This window comes from Aptenodytes forsteri, unplaced genomic scaffold (assembly GCF_000699145.1).
Source record: "Aptenodytes forsteri isolate BGI_AS27 unplaced genomic scaffold, ASM69914v1 Scaffold563, whole genome shotgun sequence".
Taxonomy (NCBI): Eukaryota; Metazoa; Chordata; class Aves; order Sphenisciformes; family Spheniscidae; genus Aptenodytes; species Aptenodytes forsteri.
In genome coordinates, this window is record NW_008795318.1 from 530,085 (window position 1) to 544,613 (window position 14,529).

Consider the following 14,529-nt stretch of genomic DNA (forward strand, 5'->3'; position numbering starts at 1 on the left):
CTGCCGGTGCAGCCTCCGTTACAGCCGATGTTTAAAACCACTCATTGGAGTGCCACCAGGATGCATGTGAGTCTCCAACGGACCAAGGTGCAGGCAGAAGCCGTCAGCACTGCTCCCCACTGAATGTGGCCTCTGCTCCCAGCCAATTGATTTTTTAAATTTTTTTTCCACCTTGTTTACTTTGGGTCTATTATTGTCATTACCTTAATTACTCAGCGAGAAGCTCCCGGCTCTGCCAAGGGCAGCCAATGGGGATCAGCTCCTTTATGCACCTGCTGGATTGCCCCATGTCAGCGGCCTCGGCACAGGATGTGCCAACTGGTAAAACCACAAGCTGCGGTGACTAATTTGTGCCATGGCTCAGGCGAGTGTAGAGCTAATCTCCTGGCACAGCCTTGTGCTGGGAGTGCTTAGCCACTTATCCACACTGCTTTGGATAAAATCCACTTGAGTTCCCTACTCCCTTGTTTTTAGGTAGATCCTAAGATTTTTTTTTTTTTCTCAAGCACGTCGTTACTTTGTGCCTTTATCCAGGGCACGGATACACAAACTGACTCAAAAGGCAAAACTCGCAGTCTAGCCTAGGTGCAGGGACTACGCCTATTTGATGCGCTTCTGGCAGAGAGGTCGCTTCTTTGTGTGGGGTGATAGCTACAACCTGTTACTGCTGACTTCAGAGCCAGACCCTCGTGTGCAAACCCCACAGGCTCAGCCATGCGGGGTCAGGGATGCTCTAGGTCCAAGCTGTGCTGTCCCTGTTCCCTTTCCTGTTGCAGGGCAAACTGATTTCTGTCTTGGGACGCTGTGGTGAGCTGATCCCCCTGGTTTTGTGGCTGGCAATGGGGTTTTGGCATTCCTGGCTGAGCTCATGAGCCCAGAGGGTCCATCAGGAGAGGATGGACCTCTCCATGGAAGGAGAGGAGTTGTCTGTGTGTCCCAGGATGAACCCTCAAGCTCTGGGGTTCTTGCAGCTGGCAAACACATGAGTTGGGAGTTCAGAGCCATGAAACACTTCCCAAGAAGCTGATTAGGGGTAGGAGTGTGTGAGGGAGCACAGGCTATCATGTGTGGGGATGTGATGAAAGGGACGGGAAACAAGAGTGAAAAGGGCCCATTGCTCCTGGGCAAGAACACCCAGTGTGCGCCGGTGCAGCCATTGTGTTTAATGTCTGCCAGCAAAATGGACATGTTTAATGTCTGACCAAAACCTTGCACTGCTGTAGTGAAGCCCGGATGCTCTGATCTGGGCAGGTTTTCATGACTACCCATGGCTAGATTTGTTCTGCTCCAAACAGAATTTGTTCTTCCCCGAAAGCATCAGCATCTCCAGCCTGCTCAGAGGACCGTGTCCTTCCTCCTTGCGTTGTTGCCCTGGGATCCCCTGAGTGCAATCGGGCTCTCCTTTGGGTTCCTGGCTCTTCTCCAGACCCCGTTCTAGAGCTTAGCAGGGAACTGGGATCTCCCAAGAGCTATTTGGTGGCCTCTTTGTTGAACAAAGCCAATGATTTACGTGTAAGACATTAAAAACCTGGCTGTTTTTCAGTGTATATGGTCCTGAATTGGGTTGACTGCAGAACTGGGAAATGGAGGCCAGGAGTCTGAATGTATCCTGGGGTAAATAAGTTTGATTGAAACTGGAGGTTCTTCATTTAAAGATGGGCCTGAAATAAAATGCTGGGGCCTGCTGTGCCCCAGTGGTTTTGCCAATGGCACTGTGCATCTGAGCTGCAAAGATGAGGCATCCTTCCTAGCCTGACTTGCCCTCTCCTGGCTTTGGAGCTGAGGTTGATCCCAAAGGAGTTGTAAAGCCCTGGGAGACTGGTTAATCCTCCTAATTTCACCTTTATGTTGAAGAGCAGCTGTTTAACTTGAATGTATTGACACAAGTTTAACCAAGTCATTAAGTAAGCAAACCTGCAGTTGAGGGGTAGGAAGGGAGAGGATGAGTTGAACTGGATCGATCACATAAATCACTGCCTGGCTCTGCCCTGGAGAAGCTGCCTTTACTCAGAGGTTGAGAGAAAGCTGCTAAACGTTAGGAGTGATGTTTGCCCCTCTGCTATCAGCAGTGTGCTTATTAATGGCGTTATCTGTGCACTTAGCAGTAATAACACCCAGGCTGGGCCAAGCGGATCTGTAAACAGGACCTGGGGAGGAAGGAGGTTTGTGCCCAGCTGCCGTGTTTGCCCAAAGGCTGCCTGAGGAACGCCGTGCGACTCACGACTCCTTGGCTGGCCCACACCCTTCCTTCTCTGCCGATAACCGCGCTGGTGACGTCTTCCGTGGGGCTGGTGAGTGAGTGCCTTTTGAGGGTGACTGCAAAGAGCAGCCTCACCAACGTGGACGAGGGTGAGCTGTGCTGCACCGCCCCAGCTCCATCCCCTCGCTGCAGGAGCGGATGGGCTCCGTGGGTATGTGCTGGCTCCACTTGTGAAGCATGGCCCTGTATTTTCCTTGCTGGCCCTCGGTGCAGATTGCTTCGACCTCCTGCCGGCGTTGAGTTGCTCCTTGCTGGCAAGGACCACTGCCTTGGTCGCTGGGAAGTGCCTCCTCCACCACCACCTCCAGCCCTGGCTCCCAGCATACCCTGGAGCCAGTCCTGCTCACAGACTGCGCCTTGCCTTGTGCTGCAAATCCATCCCTCGTCTCCAGCCTTGTGACCTCCTCAATGCATCCACTTCCCAGCTGCTGCATTGACGATAATAATTAACTTGGATTCCCCCCTGTCTCTGACACACCTCAGAGCAAATCACCCAGATAAAAGGCTTATTTTTTTTTTTCCCCCTAATAAAACGAAACTCGCCCTCAAATAACAGATGATTAAGAAGCAGAGGAGGGATGCAAAACCCTGGTAGCGGTGGGATGATGACTTAGTTCTGGCCTTGGTTATGGCCTTCCGTGCTTTTTTCTGAGCAGTGATTTCTGATTTCCTGCTCTTCGGCTCTTCCCCTTCTTGCTGCTCGCCCTTGCTGGCTCTGGCACCACGTGCCTCAGGCCAGGGTCTGGATCAGGACCTTTTCGGCACTCATGAAGTGGCTAAAGTCCTGGGGCTGGATCTGCAGATCTTTGAGCTCAGCCAGAGCTGGACTCTTAACCCTGGCATCCCTTGATGAGTGATTTTTATCAGTGGGCTTCAGTGCTCCCACCAAACCCCTGTGGCACAGCAGGTCCTCAGCTCCCTGGCAGGCCAAGGTGGACTTTATACCAAAGCCAGCAAGACTGGAAGCCCCTGGCAAGATGTGAGCGCCCCAGGAAAACCCTTTGCTTTCCTGTAGCTGTTCATTTGCAACGGCTGCCATTTAAACAGTCACCGCGAGGCACATTGTTGTCCCCGTTCCGCATCCCCTAATGCGGACCTGATCTCTGCGCCATAATAGATGCAATGGCAGGAGCAGTCAGCAGCATGCTGCCGGTGGCCTTGAGGCCTAGCCTCGTTCTCTGCTCTGATACAGGCTTTCTGTTCACCCAGCTCCTGTGCCTCAGTTTCCCTCCTTCCAGGTGTGGAAGATGGTGCTAACAGCAGTGCTTTTCTGCAGGGATCTGTCACGAGGACGTGTGTGCAAAGGACCAAGCGGGACCCCTTCACGTTACTCAGGTACTCTGTATTTGGGGTGTTCTCCCCTTCCATAAAACTCTCCATCAGGGAGAGAAGTCCCCCTCTTTAACTGAGCTGTGAGGAGGTGTGTCCCGGGCCCATAGTGAAGGGGTAGTGATGGAGCAGCCAGCATCAGTTGGCTGCATTGCCTGGCAGCGCAGAGTCCCAGGGAAGGGCATGGATCCATGTAACTAGGATGCGGCAGCGCCTGCTCCGGGGGTGCACCCGGGTTTGGGTGACACCCCAGGGATGCTGGCTGCGCTGAGGAGTTGCCCAGAGATGTTTGGCTGATCTCCATCAGCCTTGGAGATCATCCCTTTGCACATTAACTGACCATGAGCTGATACCTTCTAGTAGACAATCCTTGAGCACACAGCAGGGCCCATGTTTACAGTGGAGTTTTCTTAGGGTTTGGGTTTTTGCGTTTTTTTGCTTTTTGGACTCGTGGGTGCTCACTTTCCCTCTGTCTCCTTTCTTGGGTATATAGATAGGGTTCACTGATGGCCGTTTCCCTATCTGCTGCCTCTCCCAAGATGCGTGTATGTGGCTGGGGGGCAGAAGAACAACACAGCCCTTGGCTGGAAACCCCTGCTGTCCCTGCACTTGCAGCCTGGAGACGCCTCAGGTTAGCAAGGGGTCCTTGCAGAGCTTGAAGTGTCCCCAGAGCGTTTTGGTTTATCCCAAAGTGATGGCTTGTGGTTGGATGTTGTGGTTCCTGCTCACTCAGCACCCTGGGGAGGTTGATTTGGGATTATTGCCTGTATCAGTGCTGCTTGGGCTGTCGTGGGGTTCTTGCACCCATCCTGAGTTTATTTAGCCCCAGAAGTGCCCCTATGGTCTCTGTCCAGAACAGAAGAACAGTTCAAACTCTGCCCTGCCTGGCTAGGTGTGCCCAGCCCTGGGAACCTGGGACCAGGCACCAGCAAGAGTGCGTAGGAGGAAAGCCCGATGTGCCCCCAGGAACAGAGTAGGTGATTAAAAGTGTTTTCTGCCCCTGTCCGAGCTCAGCAGCTTGGGCTAAAACAATGAGTAGGGGTGTACGTAAGACTGACGTCTGTGCACTGTTTGCGTCTCTCTTCTGACTTAATCTGTGGCTCCTGCAGTTAAAATTAATAAGGCTTTTGTTTTATGAAAGGTAAGGTTTATAGGGAGAGATTGTATCTTTACCAGATCAATGGGAGAAATAGAGCCAGGCCTTTGCCAGGTTGATGGGGCTGGGAGAGGCTGCCTCCCTGCTCCCAGGCTCGGGAAGGGAAGGATTGACCCACCCCAGAGGTGCTGGATCAGTGCAGTCCTCCGGGGGCAGGGGAAATCAGGGTTTACCCCATCTTCTACCTGCCTCAGAAAAAGGCTGCTGGCAGGCAGGCTGGTGTCAGACCAGCCAGAGGCACCGGTCCCTTCTGGTTTGGTGATCTAGGTTTGGCAGGGAAAGGTGATTCGAAGCGCGTGAGCCTGGGCTGGCAGCCTGGGCCGTTGGGTGGACAATCGCATCACTCGATTTCAAGTATTGTGATTTCCATTTATTTTATTTTTTTTTTCTTTGGTGGATGCACACATGTCCGTAGGAAAAGGCTTGATGATTTCTGCCACCTTTGCAGTGTTCTTTATTGGAACAATAAACCCTGATGTGTCAGGGTACAGACAAATCTCAGCTGTGCCATTTTGGCATGCACTCTCCCAGCCTGGCAGCACGGGCTTTCTGAGGCTCCGCTTGGACTCTGGGTACAGCAGAGGGGCCCATTTCTACTTCCTACAGCCCAGGAGTCCTGCTCTGAAGGCCCCGTCAATCATACAGTGGTTCGTGGAGAGCTGCAGGCACCTAGAAACCTGTGTCGGGGCCCCACTGCTACATGCCCTGGGGCTGCCTGGGTGCTGGGGCTGCACTCACAGCCTCAAAGCATGCACAGGCTTGAGGGTGCCGTGCAAGCATCCCTTCAGGGCATGGGAGATCAAATTGGCCGTGGCATTGGATTGATTTCTGTGTCGCAGGGCACAGGAGGTCCCTTCAGGAGTTCAGTGTTACAGTGAAAATCAATAAATAACTTTGCATACAAAAATGTTCATGTATTAAAAAACCCCATTATCTATTAAAAAAAAAAGAAAAAAGAAAAACAAATCTCTTTATCGTTCCCCAGACTGTATTGCCCATATGATCTTTATGGTTCTTGAGCCCTGATTCAGGAAAACTGGGGAAAAAAAGTGTGCTTGGAGCAATCCTGTATCAGGGCCAGCCCCAGACCCCATGCACAGCTCTCCTGTAGAAACGACTCACCTCTCGGGAAGAGGAGGCTGCAGTGAGCAAACCCACTCGGCAGCAGTGATGCCTCCCTGGAGAGGAAGGAAAACAGCAGGGGCTGATACGGGGAAGGGTCAAGAGGGCCAATATAAACGGGCAATACAGAGAAGGAAGATTAAAATGTTTCCCAAAGCCTTTGGTGATCACTGGTTTGCTTTTCACATCTCTGCAGGGGAGTGATTTCCGACTGGCCGTACCAGAAGTTGAAGTGGTTTCCCTTTCTTTGCCTTCCACGCCTGCATTAGCCCCTCGCACCCACTGGGTCTCTGTGTGCAGGCAGGCACTGACTGTCCAAGGGTGCCGAGCACCTGCTGGAGAGTACGTCAGTGGCATGGAGTGAACAGGCTTTTAAGAAGGAAGGTGAGTCTCTGCATGAATCAAGGGTCATTACCATGATCCTACTCTGGACACCTTCCTTTTTTTATCTTTTTTCTTTTAAGCTTTAAGAGCTTCAGACACACACATGCACATCCACACACAAGTAGCAAAAATAAAATCTGGACTATGTTTGGATGATCGTCACTGGCGGTTCATAAATGCCCCAACACTGCAAGGGGACATGATTCAGGCAGTGCTGGGGACCCCTCGGGACATCTGGGCAGTCTCCCAGCCCTGGGGTAGGAAGAAGGTGGATTGGTTGAGGAGGATTTCATTTTCCTTGCGAGAGAGTTCTTTAGGACATGATGTAGACCTCCAGCAAACTGGCCACTGCATGCATTCGGTAGAAGATCCCAAAGGGCAGGCAAATGTCCACGATGGCCGGCCACATGGAATCGCCATAGAAGTTCAGTTCTGTGTCATTGTCAAACTGGGGCCGGGCACCAAATGCTGGCATGATCCAGAGCTGTTTGAAGAAACAGGAGAATAACGTTGCAGTGAGAAAGCTGTGTGGTACAGCAAGCACTTGCAATCACAGCGACCGAGAGGTGGGAAAAGAGTGACCTTCTGAGCATGGGACCTGTGCCAGGAGCCTGTGTTTACATTAAGATAAAGTATGATATAGTGTTGTACCCTAAGCCCAGTTTCAATTCATGCTCAGAGACAGGCTTGAACCAAGTGCTGAAGCACTCACCAGGGGAAGAACTTGAGCATGTTGTGTGTTAGCATGAACCTGGCCTGTTTGAACTCTTTGGATGGAGCAAGCATGGTTAGGGCTGAGCTGGCAGCAGCTTGGTCTCCCCCAGGCTCGGTTGTGTACGTTTTGCTCAGAAGCCCAGCCAGCATGCATGTCTGGTTGCATGGGGGTTGTCAGCTCATTCTCTGCGAGCTTATGTGTAAAATCAGTTTGAGGACATGATGTGACTGGCTAGCTGGGGATTTGGAGGTTCTCCAGAGACATAATATGTGCTTGGCTGCTTTGGAGGCACAGCTGTAATCCTACTTTTCTTGTGCAGGGAACTGCGGTCCCCTGCCTGCTCATGAAAGTGGAAGCCCCAACTGAAGTTGTCAGTGACCAGTTTCTCCTCACAGCAACTGGGATCAGCGTTGGGCTCCTAGGCCGTGGGTTTTGAGAAGAGACATGCTGCCATTTCTCAAGAAAACCCTGACTTCACCACCAGGTATTTGTCACTCTACGTCCTTTCTTTGGGGGTGTAAGGGAAGGGTTTAATGTATTTTATTGCTTTTAATAAGCTATTCTACATGTCTGCTAACACCCAATAAAAATACTGAAGCTAATTCTTCTCTTGTACCCACCGATTTTATTGTCTGATATTCTAGTGATAAGTGACAGGTCTATTGGCGTAGCCTAAAATGTCTTAACTCCAGGGCAGTTGCTCTTCTAAGTGACAAGGGAATACAGCTCTCTGCACATACAAATATAAGTAAGTGTGCTCTCTGTATAGCGGAGGCACAGAAAGGACTGTTTTTGCATGGGCCGCATCCTTTCCTTCACAGTCATTTCTCCCTTGTGCTTGCTTCCCTCTCCCCCACCCTGACAAACTCTCCTCTCTGCATGTACTCACTATGATATTGCTCAGCAGGAGGAACATGGAGATCTCCCTTAAGAACTTCCTCCTCCAGTTCATCTTCTTGGGGGCGGTGAGGGACCGCACAAGGTCAGAAGGATGGATGGCTTCGGTGCCAGAGGCAGTGCTAGGGGCCAAGGTGCTGCCACTGTCGGGCACCCGGAGGGACACTGCATTGATGTTGACAAAGGTGAGTCCATAGAGGTCCTTCTGGTGAGAATCGTGCTTGTGGTCTTCCTTGGGGGGTTGCCGATGAAGGCCTTCGATAATGAAGATGTTCTGGAAGGTGTGCTGAGCAATCATTAGGAGGGCATAGGTGAGGTTGAGTGCGCTGATAGCGTCCCTTGGTGTGCTGGCTACAATGGCCACAATGGAGTAGTAAGAAATAGCGTACTGCCCCAAGGCTGCACCCATCAGCAGGGCCACGTCCAGGGTCCTGGTTGGGTTCTTGTGCCGATCCATGTCTCTCTTGTCAAACCGGTAGATGACAGAGCCACCAATGCAGACAAGAGACATCAGGCCGAGACAAACAATGTTGAAGATGTAGTACATGGTGAGTGCTTGGCTCTTCTTGCTGGATTCAGTGCTGGAATTTACCTGCACCTCATAAAGAATAAGGACTCCCAAACCACTCACCAGAATGATGAGGCCCAACACAATGCCTACAAAGAAGGTCCTTCGGAAGAGCCTGAACTTCAGGTGGTGAATGTGGTGGGAGTGGTGGTCTATGAAGCGTCCAACATTCTTCCACATGACATAGACCATGGCAGAGGCAAAGAGACTGTACTCAATGTTAAAGGGGTACAGCCAAAAATAGCCGTTCTTGAAGATCTGGCAGATTTGGCTGTTGCAATTGCATTCTTCGGCTGAGCTACTTCTCATTCCCGCTGAAACAAGATAAAAACACGTAGATGCAGTGGTATTAAAACAAGGAGCCAGCACTTGTTTGCAGCCCTGAAGAACTGGACACTTAGGGTCAGTGAAAAACAAGACCAAAGACACAAGAATACGTGACCGCTTTGAAAACAAGGACACTTCAACCTCAGCTTTCTGGTGCTCGTGTTCTTTCTGAAGAAGTTAGGTGGTGGGTTAAACCTCTCTTTTCCCTTCCCTTCCCTTCTTTATTCCCATCCCGTTTGTACAGGGCCTTCCACCTTTCTGACTGCTCTGTGATACAGGTTAAGAAATGAACATTAAGACCTGGCTTTTAACATAGCAGCTCTGTTAAAGGAACCTTCAGCTCTAGATAGGCCTTCTGAAAAGGGATAAAACCTGACTTGCAGAACAATTTCTATCTCATGGGCTCCCTCCCTGGACCAGATAGCTTCAAAAATGGGCAGATTACCTTTCAGGAGCCATCTGAAGATTTCCTCTGTCACATTCTTCTTCAACTTTGAATGTGCTTTGTGAACAGACTCATCTGTCACTGCTGACATCCACACTGCTAAGTTTGTAGTCAGTGTTAGCATCAAGCCGCACCTGCAGAAGGAGAAGGTTCATGAGATTAAAGCAATGGCTCTAGGCCACGCTGCTCCCATCCATGTTATAGATGTGCATGCGCTCAGGGGGACTGTGGGAGCTGCCTTGAAGTGGTGCAAGGACTCTAGTGGTCAAGGCTAGAAATCCTGGCCCTTGCTTTGCTGCTTTCGCTCTCTTCCTGTTTTTTGTCCATGCTCATTAGAATTAGCAAGGCCTGATTCCTCTTGTTGGTTTTGGAAGAGCTTCTCAATAGTGAATAGATCAATAGGTCTGGATTGGTCTCCAGTAGATCCAGTCTTGCAAAAGTGGACAAGATCTTGTTTTAGCCTGAGGCTTGCCAACTGCATTGTTGTCTTCCCCAGGGAAGCAAAAGTCAGCTATGAATCATTTTATTTAATGCTAATTATTTATTTAATACTAATCTGCTTTGAGTAATGCTTGTATTCTTGAATTGAATCCCAACCCTGCTAGATCCTCAGGTCATGAACCTCAGCTGCTTGAGCTGGGATCTAAGGCTAGCTGGAGACTGAGCAGGTTTAGTTTTGGCCAGCATTAAGGGAGATGGGATTATCCCCTTGCTGCATCTTAGCTGTGTGAGAGAGGGCAGCGGGTTTGCGGTGGCCCAGGCCTTCTGGGCCGGTGGGATTCAAAGAGCAGCAGTGCTCACCTGGTAACGTTCAGGTGTACGTGGACGCAGTCTTTGGCAGAGATCCACAGGAAGTACGTCTGGCAGGGGCAAGAAAAGAAGTTGTTATTTCCAACAAAGCAAGAAAGCAGATCACATCATTCTGAAGTAGGGATCCCCCTGCTCAGCAGAGAGCAAGCTGGAGCCTCTTTCTCTTGGGTCCATCTGGGCCCAGCCTACTAGCCCTTAATCCCGGCCCTTTGCTGGATGTGGTCTGTTCTTTATTTGCTCCTCCTGCCCTGTCCCACTGCCATTGCTCTGCTCATGGCCAGCCCCTGTTCCTGTCTGAATTGTCCCTATCTGACCTCTTCCCTCCTTGGTATTGTCCTAGAGCAGGTGGTCCTTTGTGTAGGACTTCAAACTGCAAGGCAGTCCCTGCCCTGACTGTCCTCCTGCCTCTCTGTTCTTCACGGGAAAGGAGATCTGGCTGGATGTGGGCTGTTTAGAGTTTGTGACAAGCCATCCTGGCATAAGCCAAAATGTCACAGGATGGGAACAAGTTTAAATCAATGCCTTAAAGTGAGTTGCCGCAGCTGGAAGTTGTCGTGGTTGGAGGGAGAAGATGTGGGCTGGGTGGGGGCTGGGTTAAGCCACTTGCATTTGCTGCAGGGGAAGTTGAACTATGTCCATGCATGAGATAAGAGCTCCTTCCACTGGTGGCTCTGTCTCTCTAACCTTCCCTGAGACAGAGCACAACCATCTCACCTGGACAACCACGAATATTGCTTGCACAATGGGGTAGATTATTTTGATTGCAGACAGGCAGCTGTAGAAGCTCGAGTAATATCCTATTTTGAACACATCCATGACAAGGCTGAAAATGGCAAATAGGATCAGGCCTCCTGTTGAGGAACCAAAATATCTGTGGTTGGACAGATGTATGCACGTGTAGGCTAATGCGGATAGATGAGAGGAAGAAGAGGAACTATTGCCATGGGGAGGCTTTGCTTATACCTCTGTTTTTCCTCTCCCAGCACCCAAATTATCTTGGCACCAACAGAACCATACAATAATTTTGGCTGGAAGGGATTTTCAATCAACCCTGTACTCTGACTGGGGCTAACAGCTCTTGCAAGAGCAATGGCAAGGCTGGGAAGGAACCTGGTGTAAAGCACCAAGAGCCCTTGCGGATAAAGGGAGAGCTGGCAGTGAAACCAGTGGAGGGACTAGGAGCTAACCTTCTGAAACAGGGCATGGTGCCGTGCCCCAGCATAGGAGGAAGAGACTGTGCCCCAGATTGTTGCTGTTTCCCTTGTAATAACTGATGCCCCCATGAACTGTCCACCCTGCATCTCACCTCCAGCCCTAGCCCTTCGAGAGCTCCTACCTCTCAGCCAGATGGGCCCAGCGTGGGAGTCTTTGCAGAGGATGGCATCTGGGCAGCGGGAGGTGCCGGCGAGGTAGAAGATGATCCATATGATGACTATCAGCATCATGACAGTCAGTAGGAAGAAGACATCATAATCATGCACAGCAATCTTCTCAAAAGCCCCGCTGCTCACCAGCGTGCAGGCCAGCAGGGCTAAGTGCACAGCCAGCAGGATGGAGAACATGCGGCCGCCCTTTTTCCACACTTCCTTGGAGGCAGGAGTGGAGGGGGGCTGATGAGGCTGGTGGCTGAAAGACACTATCTGGCTTGAAGGCAGGCTGGCTTTGTCATCCTTGTGTCCGCAGCCCATGCTGGAGTTGGGGTGTCTGATCTCGCTGTCCTTCCGCACGGGCTCTTCGGTCATGGTTCAGCTAATGCCTTAGCTGGGGGTTAACGCTGTTGGGAGGAGAGCCCCATGAATGAGAGGCGTCACTTCATTTTGAATAGTCCAGGGCTGGACCAAAGCAGGACATGTGATGAGGAGAGGACGTATCAGAGGAACGGGGAAGGCTGAGACAAGGAGTGCAAAAAGAGGGATGAGCTCATTTTCAACCTTTCTCTTCTGGTTCCCTGAAGGCTGTGATCTTGCTTAAGATACTTTTGCTTGGGGAGATCCCAGGTCAGTTTAGCAAAGCATACCTAATTTGTCACACAACGTTTAGGTGTTGATTGATGCAAGATATCGCAAAAGCACCAGAAAGGCACTCACAGGATCAAATATCCTGGGGCAAACAGCCAATGTGGTTGAATTCTAAATGTCAACCACTAAAGATTCCGAGAAAATGTCATACTTCCTGGCTGAGGAACACGTCACTGAAAGGTAAGAAAGCCCTGGTAGTCTTTGGAACAGCACATCACGGTTCATACCAGTCCCTGCAAGAAGGATGTGAGCTATTTCCGCTGTCACTCCCTCTAAAGCCCCTTGCCTGTGCCAAGCTTGGGACTTCATTGATTCTCAATGAAAAGCCTGAAACAAAGCAAATTAACTAGTCAAACAAAGCCATTCCACCAACCTGTTTTGCTTCCTGGAATCCAAATCTCTGGTCTTGCCAGGCTGTCGGAGAAGTTTCCTCGTTGCTGCAGCTTGGTCAGCCAAATAATTTGTACCCGTTGGGATGTCTCTGTGATTTATACCATGTCTGGAGCTGACAGCAGTGCTTCATGGGCTTCTCAGAGAAAGTCATGTGATCCATTTTGTGCAATAGCTGATTTTGGGGAAGCAGGAGAGAGATGAGGAGATAAGGGTTATTTACCCGGGGAGGGCATGAGATGACAACACTGCTAAGCATGGCACCGATCGCTCGGTCGCAGGGTCACGGTCACCATGGAGCAAAGCCACCCCATCAAACCCGTCTACCTGCAGGCATGAGATCTCTTCCCTTGAGAGAAGATGGTTTAGGTGATGAACTTGTCTTTGCTGATGATTTTGGGCTTGGCTTTCTGGTTAACTGAGCACAGTAAATATTGTGCCTCACCCTGTACTATTCCCATCAGTATGCTCTACTCCTGGAATGTTTTTGAGGAAAAGGAAGAAATTTGCATATGTATCTATTCAGTGCCAGGGGCAGCTCAATCAAACCCATGGTGTCAACGAGGAAGCTTTAGTACTAGAACCGGGCAGGATTTGGGGACTGGAATCCATGTTCCCCTTTGCTGAGGCACTGCCTTTGGCTGTTTAGGGAGGGATCACTTTTCTCTGGCTCTCAGGAGCTTAACTTCTCTCCTTCCAAGGAGAAAGAAGCCGTTACAAACCATGGCGCAGGTGGGATTCAAGCATTTGCCAGGCGAGGAGAGAGCTTTTGCTCAAGATCTCTTTCACCCTAGCTGTTATATTTTGGTGGAGGAGATAGGGGGACCCAGGGCAGTTCTGAGTGGATGGGGACAAGTTTTATTCCTTCATGAGGATGCCTCTTTTGGAGATGTCCCTGCCGCTCGCCTCCTCTGGGGCAAGCACAGAGATGGGGCAGTTTGCTGTGCATTTCTCAGTCCCATTCCCGCCTGCTCACCACTGTGCTCCTTCTTGCAGCACTACAGGGACAGCATCAAACTGAACTACGTGGGATGGTGAAGGAGAGCTCAGGATCTACTCTGCAGCCCAGAGGGACCTTCATGTGTCTTTCCCGTGCTGCCACCAGCCGGCTGCCACAAGCAGTACTGGATCTGCCCTGCCTGGCCTCTGCTGATCCTTAGGTGTTCCTCTTTGGGGTGAGTGGTTGATGTTTTCTCAGTCTGTAGCCTTTCCCAGGGGAAGCCCAGGCCCCCCCCCCGTGCGGTGAATCTGAGCTGATAATGGTGATGTTTTGCAGAGGCCAGAGGTTCAGAGTCCCCCTGGGCTAAATGCACTGATTTATCCTCCCTCTTTTGTCCTTAACAGCCAGCAACAGAGCAAAGAGCATTTACTGCCTTGGGCAATGCTCCCAGTCCCCCCCGGGGAGCCACTGTACAGCATAACAATCTTAATTAGAAATAATACAGGAATCATTAAATAACCTCGGTAATGAATTGCAGACGTTACTATGCTGCTTTTCACCTTGAAGGATTCCAGCGCCAAATACCTCGATGTTTAGTACATCCCGTCAGGACTCGCCCAGGGAAGCAGAGCGGGTGAGTCTGAATCTGCCGATGTGAGCAAACCGTGCGGGGAGCGGACCCTCCCTCTGGTGGCAAGCACACACTTACAGGTGTCCCCAGGCAGCCAGGACAGTGACTCTGTGTCAGTCACCCAGGGATTAATCACTGCAGCTTGTGTGGGTGCACCTGGGACTGCTTTAGGGCCACGCTGCTGTCTTGGGGCATTTTTTTGCTTACAAAAATAAGCTGCGTTTCTCTCTGTTTTTCCTCCTCTCTGCTCATTACCTTCCAGCCCTCTCTGCTGCTGTCTTCCAGTCTTTCCTCATTTTTCCACTCTTTTCCCCCTTTCTCACCCATCTGCTGGGTCTACCTTTCCCCTCTCCAGACCCCATCTGCCCTGTGGCTGTGCTGTCCCAGGGCCATGGTGGTAGACGCGGGGTCCAGCCCTAGAGATCTCCATCCCCAGAGCCGGGACACGATAGGCAAAACGCACAAGCGAGGAGCAGGAAATTCCTCCTCTGTGACAGCGTGTCCCAAGGGATACGATTCACCATTGGGCGCAATACG

The 14,529-nt window shown here is 50.9% G+C and overlaps 1 protein-coding gene across 1 annotated transcript; it reads right to left on the reverse strand.

Moving 5' to 3' along the window:
* Positions 1-6,564: 6,564 nt before the first annotated feature.
* Positions 6,565-11,755, reverse strand: OTOP2 (otopetrin 2). The gene is made up of 6 exons (XM_009279653.1): positions 11,350-11,755; positions 10,728-10,864; positions 10,005-10,063; positions 9,204-9,337; positions 7,856-8,745; positions 6,565-6,735 (listed from the first exon to the last, which is right to left on the reverse strand). The coding sequence occupies exons 1-6, from the start codon at positions 11,753-11,755 to the stop codon at positions 6,565-6,567; spliced, it is 1,797 nt and encodes a 598-aa protein (XP_009277928.1).
* Positions 11,756-14,529: the final 2,774 nt, after the last annotated feature.